The 13,177-nt window shown below is 41.8% G+C and overlaps 1 protein-coding gene across 5 annotated transcripts in view; it reads left to right on the forward strand.

Annotated features, from left to right (window-relative positions):
- The window catches only part of VPS22 (EAP30/Vps36 family protein), a 60,576-nt gene extending 49,416 nt beyond the window's left edge, over positions 1-11,160 (forward strand). For 3 of the 5 annotated variants that reach the window (XM_087394832.1, XM_087394833.1, XM_087394834.1), the window contains exons 5-8: positions 5,833-5,987; positions 6,138-6,245; positions 6,408-6,497; positions 6,640-7,147. In XM_087394832.1, coding sequence (XP_087250958.1) covers positions 5,833-5,987; positions 6,138-6,245; positions 6,408-6,497; positions 6,640-6,798 — 512 coding nt within the window. In that variant the 3' untranslated portion in view covers positions 6,799-7,147. Of the gene's footprint in view, positions 1-5,832; positions 5,988-6,137; positions 6,246-6,407; positions 6,498-6,633; positions 7,148-11,073 lie in introns of those variants that run through there. The other 2 variants (XR_015543234.1, XM_087394835.1) reach the window with 2 other exon arrangements.
- The last annotated feature ends 2,017 nt before the right edge of the window (positions 11,161-13,177 follow it).

Consider the following 13,177-nt stretch of genomic DNA (forward strand, 5'->3'; position numbering starts at 1 on the left):
GTCAGTACTCTGTGCCGTATGTCCAAACTCTGTGCCGTCGTTCGTACCGTCCGTACGATTGTACGGAATCCGTACTTGCACAGACTGACTTCTCCAGCTCCATCTTCGCAGAGATCTGCACCTCTACCTCTGCCCGGGTTTAAGGTACTACACTTTGCCTCTTTCAGTTTGCTGAACAGTCTCTCCTTTTTTGCTGGTTCCTCCTGCTTCGATGGGCTATCATATGCTATGGCCCTGACAAAGTGGTGAGAGAACTGGCTTCTGGGATCTCTTCCTCTCATTTATTTCTGCAATATTGTAAGGGAATAGACACTGCCCTTGCATCCTAGCAAGAGGTAAGACCTTCCCACATGGCATCCTCCTCTCATTCTCTCATATCTATCGACAAATTCAATGGGTCCAACTTTCATACTTGGCAGATCAAAATCAAATGCCATCTTATGAAAGAAGGCCTTTGGGACATTGTTCACCGTGATGCTCCCGAAGGTCCATCTGAGCAAGTTGTTGCTGCCAAGAACGACAAAGCTTATGCTATCATCTTGCTCGGCCTTGGAGATGATTACATTCATCACATCTCCGACATACAGTCTGCTCCTCAAGCATGGATCACTCTTGATACTCTTTTTGGAGCCCGATCTAAAAACTCTAAAATTGCCCTTATGATCTCATTCTTTGATCTACATATGCAGGAAGGAGTTACTATAGCCTCTCATTTCAATTATCTTCGTAGTCTTATGGTTCAGCTTGCGTCAGTCAAGTCTCCCATTTCCGAAGATATTGCTATTGCTGTGCTTCTCAAAAGCTTACCTGACTCCTATGATACTCTTGTCACTACCTTCAAGTATCATAATAATCCTTCTCTTGAGGGTATCATCAATGCTCTCCAAGAGGAAGAAAGAACTCAACAACGCAAGGTAACTGACACTGCATTTTTAGCAAAGAAAGGAAGTTCTAAGGTAAGAAAGCCTTGCACCCATTGTGGCAAAACTAATCATGTGGAGAAGGACTATTTCAAGGCTCATCCATGCACCATTTGTGGCCGTGATAATCACCGGGAGAGGGACTGCTACTCCAAAACCTCTACATCAGCTCCTGCATCTACCTCAGCCCATGTTGCTGCAACATCTCCATCAGTTGATCCTGCTGTTCCTTCCTCACATGATGAGAAGTGGGCTTTCTGATTACTTCTATACCTTGTCTACCACCTTGACCACCGATGATGTAGGTCAAGGGGTTCTAGTGTCTTGGTCTTTCTATTTATCTACAGTCAGTCTTCTGTCTATCTAGTCTTGTCTGTCTGTCTATTTGTCTATCGATCTGACTGTGCTTTAGATCCATCTTGTCCCTACCCTTGTGGACCCATATGAGGATATCACTTGAGGAGGGGTGTCTCAGGATCTTTTTGTTCTGTCATGTCTTCTATCTTGTCTCTCAGTCTATCAGTCTTTATGTCTCTCTTCTAGTCTTGTCTTTCTGTCTTACTCCTAGTGTCCACTTAAGGAGGGTGTTGGAGATAAGTGCACACTAAGTGTACTATTTCCTAATCTACATTTGTCTAAGTCTAAGTCTAAGTCTAAGTCTAGTCTTTATGTCTTGAGTGTGTGCCATGTGGCACTTCTACAATTATCCCATAAGCACTCTTGCTTTATGTCTTGTACTTTGGCCCATATATTCAATGGGTCACATCATTGTAATCTATCAGTCTAGCTTGTGTCTTGTCTACACTCTTCTCAAGGTATTTCTAGTCTTTCAGTCTTGTCATTTCATTTCTACTTTCTAGTTCTAGTTCTTGCTTCCATATTCCAACACCATTTTGCATTTTTGCATTTCGCATTGGTGTGGATGCTCGTTTAGTAGCTCCACCCTCACAGCTCGTTTTGTACGAGGATTTTCATAGTCTCGTAGACCCATCGGTCTTCCGAAGACTTTAATAAACTTTATTTCTTTCTTTTTTTTTCTCTAGTTTTAGTATCTCTCTTTAGATCTTGATTTTACAAGTATGATTGAATCTTTTCTAGAGAGGATTTTTGCTATCCTCATCCTAAAAAATGTAGACTTTTAGTATTTCTCTCTCTAGATCTTGATTTTACAAGTATGGTTGGATCTTTTCTAGAGAGAAATTTGGCTATCCTCATCCTTTAAGATTCATCATACCATCTTTCAGGTGGAGCTTTGCCGCTACTCTATACACACAATGATCTCATCTTCATTGCTTTAGACTGCACTGCTGACCCTTGTTGCCATAGAGTGAACATCTGGAAAGTCGGCTAAGGATACAAGAGATAATCATGCACGGATCTATCGAGGGCTTACGCCATTAAGAAGGAAATCAATGATAGAGCGTTGCTGATGCTCAATCTAATCAGTCTGTTTGGACTCCTCTCTTCTCCTCTGTAGTCTCTAAAAGATAGATTGTCGTGTAACGAGCACCACCATCACTCCAGTGGATTGTCTTTCCAAGTCAAATAGTAAAGAGGAGATGTAGCCAAGATAAGGACAGAGTGGATTAGCAAGAAGAGGAGAAGAGAAATAGTGGAACTAGTGTCACATAGAACACGCAGAGTGGAGAGATGCACCAAAGCATGCACAATAGAGGTCTAGTCTATCCCGGCTTTACTAAGAGGAGACCACTTGATGTGGCCCACTGGAAATAAAGATCACAGAGGCTATGTTCCCCACCACAGCAGGAGACGACCCGATAGAGGCAGATACAACATCCTTATCTCCCATCAGAGCACTGCTAAGGCACTAAGATCATAGTTGTTTATTTCTCTAAGGATTTTTTAGTTTTGGATTTTGGGGTTTTCAATATAGCACTCAGCAAGGGCCCTAGTGAGTCCTTGCATCCATAGTTGGGTCCCTACGCGTATGGTTGGCTGAACCATACGCATATGAAATACATTTTCCATACGTGTATGGTCTGGCCAATCATACTTGCCTTTTTTTGGGGGAGAAAAACGGGGTCCCAGATCTTTATTAAATGTTTCTTTAATTAGTTTCATGACTTTAAAATTAATTCAAGTTTGAAGTTGAAAGTTTTGTAACTCTCTTTCATTAAATGTGTACAATGGATATTGTCCAGTTGTTTTTGGTTGTAAAATTAGGCCACGTGTGATTGAGCCCCAAGGGCTGAACCATACTCCAATCATACTTTCATATCCGTATGCCGTATGCGTATGGTAACGTATGGAAAAAACTATGCTTGCATCAACACATGGCGGCCTGTATGATATACTATTTTGTAGTGTACCTTGTCTCATTGGCTCGTGAGATCTCTAGAAGATGTTAATATATTGTCTCGTAGGCCCTTGAGGCCTCTAGAGGATGTTAATATATCTTTCTTTCTTTATTTCTATCTCTGGAGTATCGAGCCAAAGGCACAAGGGGAAACGACACAACCGGGACCCAGAGCGCACAACGCGACAGACTCACCCTTGAGTTGACCTGCACATGAGGACCACAGATTCCTCCTCCATTCCACTGTGACCCAATGCCGACTCGAACATGTAGAAATCTATGACAAGCTATTGTGTTTGGTCTAGCTTTGTCTCTTGGTGTCCCCGTCACCTCTTGCTATTTGATTTGATCAATAGAGTCTCTCAATGTCTGATCCCGATGTAGACCTAACCATAGAAATAGATTGGTCAAGAAAGTGGTCTGAACAGATGTCCCTCTTGGAAAAGGCATCGAATCTCATAGTAGGCTGGCTTTAAAAGAGGTGAGTTTAAGACTCATGCGATGTTTCACACCGAACAAGTACCATTTGCATGGCTACAAGCGCACTAATGCACATTTTTCTATGCTCATGCATGATGCATGGTGAAAAACAAGGAAAGATTCTTTCCAAGCCATGCAAACGATACCCAATGAGCATGTTACTTTGCATGAGACTTAAAATAGGTAGGTTTAAGTCCTATGAAAAGTATCATTCCCATCATGTACCATTTACATGGCTAGAAGCACACTGATGCGTGTTTTTTAATGCTCATGCATATGTGGTGGAACACAAGGAAATATTCTTACCCACAATCTACTTGACTGCCTTGTGGCAGCCCTGATCATTGCGACCATGTTTAGGTTCTTTTCTGTCGATCAAATCTGCTCTAGACACCTTCCAATTGCCACACAGATTTGCAGCCTCCAACGATAGACAGGTAAGCTCTTCTATGCTGCCCACATGGCAGCTCATGTGGTTTTTTCTGTTAGATCTGCCCACGTGGCAGACTTTCTTACTGCCCACATGGCAATGAACCCTTGCTGCTCCACCTCCCCCATGCAGTACTCATTTGGGGGCTCACAGATGGGGAGGTGGCCATTGCAACAATCAGAGTCCGCTGGTCGTCTGGATAACTCTAATGCCAACCTCTGTAGTCTCTAGTTGCTCAGTCTCTATGTCGTTGGGCCTCAAGTAGGAAGGTCCCCACGTGTCGCTGATCGGGTTCATAGTGTCAAAGTGCAGTGGAATATGCGAACAGAGAATAGAGAGCAAATCTGCAAACTAGGACAGCAAAGAAATGCGAATGCAAAGAGATGAAACTGTACAGGAAATATCAGGAAAAGCTCTGCTGAGTAGCTGAGAAAACCTCCACGGAAGTGTTACAACTTCAGGGCAGAACTCCACCACTGGATGATTACTAGAGTAGGCTGAAAACTGCGGCATAAAACTGACAAACAACTGGCTGGAAACTACTCCTAAACAACTGCAGAACCAGGGCCCCAAATGGTCCTATTTATAGGTGGGGGACTGGCAGAGAACTGACCAGCCAACTGACCCCACCAAGGTCTGGTTGGCTCTCAAACTGGCCTGAAACTTGCCTCCTAGACTGGCCTCAAACCAGGCCCTACTCACCCAATAGCTGACCCTGGTAATGTTTCCTGGCCAAACCCCCACCTAACCTGCATAAGTACACTGAGAAAGGACAGAAATACGACTCCGGGTGGGTGCCCCCACATAGAAGCCCTCACTCCCTAGTATACAGATAGGAGGTGACTAACTCTATTATATGGGAGTTTAATTTTATCAATATTTATGTGGATAACAATAGTCTTGTTAAAAACAGTAACAACAACATTGGATTTGATGGATCATGGAGTTATGGACTTTGATAAGAAGCTGCTAGAATCGAAAGATCTCTTGGTCATAATCTTGATTGTTTTCTGTGCATCTCGTTGGATATAAACCAAACATTAGTGGAGAGATTGAGTTCTAGATGGAAAATAGGGGAGCAAGCATGAGAGCCGATGAGCAGTGGAGAAACACTGTTAAATGCTAAGATGAAAGTGCTCTTTTATGCCTGTGTCTAAGAATATGGCTTGTCCAAAAGTCATCAGTGGCCAAAACATTTATAAAGTGGCCTTCAAATTAGTCGCATGCTACACTCCTTATGTTGGAAACCTTTTTGTGTAATGTTTTCATCTATTAACCTCACTTTCCATTAATTGTGACAAGCAAGGTTTCGAACTCTTGGGAACTCGGTGTTATCTTCGTGAATCTTTATCCTTTTTTTCCCTGCTCCAGGGTTGCTTATAAGCCATTGAAGAGAGAACAATAGGTGTTATATTTGGTCTTCTTCAAGAGGCTATATGAAGATCTGTCAGATGACGGATGTAATTGTTAATGTGAATAATGAATGGATTCGCAAGAGAATGTCCTCAGATCTGGTGCTTCACCTAAGTCAAGTTCGTATGTGTATTTAGGCTTTTAAATCTAATTCTTTTAAGGGTTTTTCTGACATAGTGCATGATTGTATTATATATGACTTGCTTTCTATTAAAAATAACCGCCCTTTTATTTCATACTCAAGGATCATGGTTGAATGGGATTTGGAACAGGTGTACAGATTGTAGACATCTGTCTTGTAACCAGACCCCATAATGGGGGCCTTATTGATTTAGAAGAGCTATGCTCTTTGCTTTCCAAGCAGCGGAGGGCTTCTCGGGAGCCTATCACAGAGGATGATTGTCGTCGAGCCATAAGTAAACTCCAGGTTTAGGCAATCTTCAACTAGTTTTCAATCCTTGTCACTGTCCATGCCACCTATGTATGACGGATGATCACAAGTCGTTTTGCATGGTTCTCACGGCATTAGTGTATAATGCAGCGGAAATGATGCTGAATGTGAGTTTGTAATGTGCAGGTATTAGGTAGTGGCTTTGAGGTTTTTTCTGTGGGCAGAAGGAAGCTGGTGCGATCTGTTCCCACCGAGCTAAATAAAGATCATAATCAAATCTTAGAATTGGCTCAGGTATGCATAGCCCACCGTTTGGTACATTACAACCCATACTTTTTCTTTGTAGCTTTGACAGGATCTTGTTGTTTGTAGATGAGGACCTAGCTGCGTTTGTGTTCTAGAAACATTGAAATCGCTCAGAAAATTTCTCAAGTGCCTTAATTGGGGTGCTGTCAGGTTCGAGGATATGTCATAGTCAAGGAGGTGGAAAGAGAATTGCTGTGGCCATTTGGCCGTGCTGTGGATGCCCTTGAAACGCTTTTGAAGGTATTCACCCATTCTGTAGCTTTGTGCCATCTATGTCTAGTTAGATTATGGCTCGTTCTGGCGTGCACATGTAATTCTGACTACATGTAAGGTTCATGCACTGTGATTAAAATTTTTGCTGATGCTCACATTGGAGATGTAGGAGGGACTGGCTATGGTGGATGATGGCCATCCTGATGGGGAAAGACGTTATTGGCTCCCTTGCATTGGTGCCTCATCTTCTGGTGCTGTCGATGCAGATTCAGATTATTCTCTATCAATGAAGGATGATTTCAGTGGAAAAACACATGCTGATGATTAAGATAGGCTGGTTGTTTGTATTGAAATATCTTTGAATACTTGATGAGTCTACATTAGAAAGGTCTGCAAAACATTGCTTGGGTGATGCAACAGGGCATAGGGTTTTTCTCCTGCCTGTAGAGAGTCGTAATACAAGAGAATCTTTATCAAGAACAGAAGACCCTCACCTTTGATGCTGTTTCTAGACTGACTAGCCCAAAATCTTGGCACACACTTGCACATCAAAGGTCATTAGCGTACTGTCAGTAAGCTCCTAACTTTCAAGATGTTCCTAAGTTTTAAGACTTTATGTACAAAGACACTAGTGCTTTTGGAGAAGGAATCTATCCTCCTGACTCTTGTGAACTGAACCGCACTTCAAGAGGGGATTCTTGTGTTTTCTTAGATCTTAGACTTTCTCAATCTACCATAGGATTAGAGGTTGATATATATGATAAACGTGAACAACCTGAATATAGTGGTTTACGCATCATAAAAAAGCCTCACATTGACTCAAAACATTTCTGATTTGGCAAAATATGGAGTCATTTCTTCCCAATTCCATAGATTTTCCCACCTTTGTACAACTAAGGAGTCTTTTATCACTCATTGTAGTAATTTGATCACTTTACTATTACACGAGGTATAATCCAAGGAAAATAATGAAAAAAGTATGCACAATCTTAGATATGAAGTCTTTCATCTATGGTGTATCGGCCTTAGGTATGTTTAGAATGATTGAACAAAAAGCGGGGAGCTGAATAGCCCGATTTTCTTTTAGTTTCAAAAGAGAGTTTGTGTGAGTATGCTTGTGCTTTCTAAGTTAGAAATCTATTTTTGCCTCTCCGTTGGAAACGACACATAAGTGTAAAGGGCCATTTAGCTTTTTATGTTTTAAATAAGAGGGAGTGTGAGAAGTAGAAGTAGAAGTAGAATTTAATAGCGTCCTCGGGGGGCCAAAAATGACCCATGGGACCTGTCTCGATACAATGTAAAAAGAGTTTCCTCAAGGAGAGGGGTCAGGAGTCTATGAGTTCCTGACGACAGGTAAAAAGACCGAGTGACAAAAGATCCCAATGCTGTCGGGGAGGCAGTGGAGAGAATTGATGTCAACTGAGCGGAGTCCCCTTGTATCTGCTGGTAGTCCTCCTTGATATGTGCCATATCGGGGGCACTGTAGAGCTACATGTGCCTCCGTCTCAACTGTCTGCATGTCACAAAGGGTACAGACTCTAGCATGTCTAGGCTGGTGTATCCACGCTCCCTGCTCAATGGCAAATGTATGAGATCTGGTACGGAATCTGGCGATGTTTCTGCGATATAAAAGGGGGATAGGTGTGCTAATGTAAGACTGAGCATGAGTCTCTATGGACATGTATGTAGACCAACATGTGGGATTTATGTTGTCTTGGTAATATTCCAGCTTTACCCTCTTTTCACTTGTCAATCAGTGATTCCGCAAAGTGCTCAGTAAAGATAGTTGAAACTCTTGCATGTTGACCTCTTCAGGCGGCATGATCAAATATGCTTCCACTTTCCATCCGCTGAACCATTTTCTTATGTCGGTTGCCCATCCTACGCAGATGACCTTACTTTTGTAGTTCTTTTGAAGCTTTTTGCTGGCATTCCATGCTTTATGAGGCAGCTCTTTTGAAGCTTTTTGCTGGCATTCCATGCTTTATGAGGCAGCCCATCAAGTTGCATTTGCTGCACCTCTATTAGGTATTGCATAACTCTGATCAATGCATGAAATTCAATCGGCCTCCTTCCCGTTTCCAACAAAAGTATTGAGTATGGAGTAGTGTGTGTGAGAGAGAGAGAGAGCGATATTTCAGTTTTTTGGAAGATTTTGTTTCTTGACTTGCTTGTTTATTTTTGCTTAGTCACTTGCTTCCTTTCTTCTTTATTTCTAGTTTTCTTTCTCTTTTGTTTATTTGACGTATTTTAGTAAGCATTGGGTTTGCCCAAGAGACTCTGTGGGTCTTTAGAAACCCAGTATAGCTACTTATGCTTGGTCACTGATGACGACATAAGTGTTGCTTTGCTTACTAAGTATGTCTTCCTTTTGTTTTTCATAAAAGTTTTGTTGACCTCTTTCTTTTTCTCTTATTTTTTGTGTAGATTTTTTATCTTTAGAACAACAAAAAATCTAAATTTGTATGATTGGACTTATTCTAGTCTTACAAAGGTATACTGCCGGTAAGTTTTGCATGTAGTATAGATTCTAGAACTAGTCTATGTGCCTCATCTTTTTGTTTAGTTCAAGTTCTGTCTTAAGGAGATTTCCCATACACAAATATTACATAAGCTAGTGATTGTTTTAGAGTTTGGCATCAAATAAGCTCAGCTAGGGCAGCTTGTCTGTATAATCAGCCTGAAGACCTCATGTGTCTTGTATCTTTCATAGAAATGTATATGATGTCTCTCCCAGATTGTACAGAAAATCATTGAATATTGGGGAACAACTTCTATCTTAGAGAATACAAAACATTTTACGTTGCAAATCCTTATAATGGAGATAGATTTTGCTAGTTACTATTCAATTTTTATTGTAACCAAGAGAGCCTTGCTCCCATTACAAAAGAGAAGCTACACACATAGTTAATTCACGGCATGGTGTTGACATATATATATGTGTGAAGCAATGTGTGCATGGGGGGGTGAATGTGTACGTGTACTTGAACATGTATGTAAGTGGGTATGTGTGGGGTTTTGACATTTTGCGAGCAAATTTTTTCGTGAGTTTGCGAGTTTTTCAAGTACTTTTATGTGTGAATTTTATAGCTAGTGGCTAGTTATAATTCTTGCATATCACGATGCAAGTATAAATAATAATAAAACCAGGCTATATATTTCATAAACATAGGAATCACTCAATGGAAACCATGGAGCTAGTTCTATTAGAGGACAAGATCTCAGAATAGATACCTTGGATCAATAGATGACTGCTAAGCTATAAAGGCAAGCAAGCAGTAGCCAAGCATCATTGCATTCATGGTTGAGCCAAGCATAAATAGTTGAAACAATAGCTTGTCGGCGAGCTATAAAGACAGGGTGTTAGACTTTTTTTAGATGGCATTTTGGGGTTTCATTTAAAGGTACACATGTTTGTAGTTGTTTTCAAGGTTTTTGGGTCTTTTGAGATCATTTCTGGTGTCAAAGAGGTCAAATTGTGCAGTATCAAAAGTTATGTTTCTTTCGAGGAATTTACACTCCTCTGGTAACATAGTTTAAGTTTTGTTTTCTTCCAAGGAATTGATACCAATGGAACAGAGTAACGATGGTCATTCATAGGTTAAATATTTGAACATCTAGAATTTCTAGTTTCGTGGGAGATGTGTTTGTTTGTATTGGGTCCTCTATGTATAAGAATACACTTAAAACAAGATGAATTATATTCAACTGTCCTGACCCAAGGTGGTTGTCCTTACTGTTGTGTAGATGATAGAGTGGTCAGACCAGAGTACACGCAATTTGTCCCTTGGTTGAAACAACTGATTGGATTCTTGTCTATCCAGATGTGGTCTATGGTTGAGTCATTGATTGTTGTCGGGTCGTTGATCAATTGTGTCATGTTGTGAATTTGCATGAATGCTCTTAGTCGGGCTTGGAAGGAACCTTGTTTATGGAAGCATACGTTGAAGTCGCTTACGATAAGCGTTGTACTGTCCATATTTTTTCAACAAAGCATTTTCTCGAGGGCATTTAGCAAGGACGATGAAGGAGTTCTTGGATGCTTGTAGACGTTAATAATGGCTATGATTGATTGGCACGGTGCACGTAGGATAGTGGGAAGACATTCTGCACCATTCTCAGCTGTTGACTCTTGATATTGAAGTGCCATGTTTTTTTTGTAGTATGTTGCGATGTTGAGACCTAGCGATCCACAAGAGTGTTTAAATTTGGGTATGTGAATGTGTTCATTGTTGTTTGTGTGGAGCTCTTGAAAGCACATAATTGTTAAATTACGCATGCTCTGGCAGGCCATAATGTCTTCACGGTGTGTGTTGAATGATCTAGTTTTGAGTGATTGCACTAAGTACTCTTTGGGGGCTTCTTGATCGAAATATTTTTGGGTGGTTTTCATGATCTAGTTGTTTTGAGCCGTTCGATCTCAGTCAGGACAGCGGGGTCCAGCTTGATGTGCCTTGTCTCTAAAGGGTAGAGCAAGTACAACGATGTGGCTCACGAATTCTAGAGAGAGCTGTGTGTATGAGCTCGTGTGCTTTCACATTCGTTGGATCAAATGCGAGGGCGTCCATTGACAACCCTTGTGCACGGTGGATTGTTCGTGCAGCTGCTGGCTGGATTGGGAATTGCTTTCTGCAGATGGTGTTGAGGTGATTTTTCCCCACCTGGAATTCTCTCGATATTTGCATGATCGGCGTCCATTGCTTGTCGATACTAGTACTATATAGTGCGAGGTGTGAAGCTCGTGTGCGCTAGCCAATGCCTTTGTTTGAGAACTGGATCCAAAGCACCGGTCTCTTGTCGGCCAAGTAAGTTGTTTTGAAAATACCATCTATGCCATTGACTAGACTGCAGCTATGTCCAGGTTGCATGAGCAAATCTCAACGATGCTTCCTTGTGTCAGGTTGAGTTCTAAGTGTAACTCTCTAGTCAGTCTTACGTCTGGTGGAATTCGTATTGTTTTGTTGCATGTACGATGCCTTGTGTCTGTTGCCTTGATGGTGAAAGCTGTTGTATTGAGGGCTTCAAAAACTCTCTGGTTGTGCTTATCCTTTGTCGCGTTTGTGTAGAAGAGATGAGGGGTTATCTCTCTTGCTACACGCTGTCTATGGTAGAGGGCATTCAAGTATGTGATGTCATTTTTAGTTTGTTGTCCAATCCTGATTTGATTTAGTATTTGTCTGTTTGTCGCATTGGTTGGACTAGCTTATAGTCATCACATTGTCTTGCCATACAGAGGGCGAGAGTGCTAGCATTGCCCCTTTGCCAAAGAAAATCGATGCATCTTTTGTTGGGTTGGCTTGGCAAAGGTCATCACAGAAAATGACATCAACACCACTGAACAGTTGTGCATGGTTGTGCTTGATCTCCCGCATTTGCATGTCGCATGCTATGAATGTGTTGATTTGAACCAAAGATATTTCATTGATCACGATATGCTTGGGACAACGTTTGTAGAAGGTTTGTTGACAAGCTTTTGTATGTGCTCAACAACAAAGGCAGGTGCAATGCGGAGTGTATGGTTGTGCCCCCTATGTTGTATGCTACTTTTCCTGTGTATGCTAGGAGCAGCACCCTTGGCAATGTTGTGTGATTTGTCTCACCATGGGAGTAGTGCCTTAGCAATGCCTGGACCAACAGAAGCAATGTAAATGTTTTTTAGGTATCTGCATTGCCAGAGAGGAACAATGAAATACGAATTGATTATCCAAACTTTTTCTCAAGAGAATATCTTCCAAAAGCAAGCATTGCTCTTTGTTTAACTTACTTATTTGTTCATGGTACACGCGATTGGGCATGACATGGTACATGAAATGTGTCCCAACGTTGAATGACGGGGGCTTTACACGTGCGTCAAGCTCCCTTTAGAGACCAAACTCTGTCACACCCTCCGGAGGAGGCTCGTTTGAATGGGCAGTTGCATACGAAGTTGTGGAGAGTTGTTGGTGCATCGGTGGCAGCAACTGCTTCGTGAATTTGTACTTGTTGCTCTCAATAGTTTGTGCATGTAGTGTATAGAAATCGTGCCATGTTGGATAGTCATCTTCCAGGCAATGTTCGTGCACGTTGAAGGGCATGTAAAGGAGGCACAGCTCGCGGTAGTAGTTCTCGGGGTCCTTCTGGCTATTGTTAATGAAACATATTATCTTCAAACGTTTTTGTTTCTTTGCTTTTGCCTCATTGGTTGTGTACGTGCTCGCAAACTCCACTAGGCATAAGGAGTGCAGTGCATTGTGATGCCTCAAGTGCTTGGCGACAATGTCGTCGAAGAAAACATTGTGGCTCGAAGGCTCTAGCTTCTCAAGTTGCACCCGACGCTTGAGCATGAGAGTTCTTTCCTCTGGAGGACTAGTGTCGATGTAGCAAAACTCTCTTGTAGTGTTTGATAATGGCAAAGACGACAGGTATACAACTTGCCGTGCGCTAATGTGTTGTGTGTTCAGTATGGCATTGCCCATTTTCCTGACGCGTTCATCTGCAAAGGCTTTGGTTTGTAGACATTGCTGGAATGCTTGCTTCATAGCTTCTGCAGTAGCTTTGTCAACCTTTGTCATGTACGATGTGCACTATGCAATAGCACCATGTGCGTTAAGGACGAATTGAATGCCAGTGTTTGCTCCCCACAAACTTGACAAAGCCGGGTTGAAGTTGTTTGTCCAAATGTCTTTTGGGTGGCTTCTCAGAAATATTGTAGGTTGCGAGACAACTCT

Source organism: Dipteris shenzhenensis, chromosome 23 (assembly GCF_047967505.1).
Source record: "Dipteris shenzhenensis isolate YYH24624 ecotype China chromosome 23, Dip_SZ_1.0, whole genome shotgun sequence".
NCBI lineage: Eukaryota > Viridiplantae > Streptophyta > Polypodiopsida > Gleicheniales > Dipteridaceae > Dipteris > Dipteris shenzhenensis.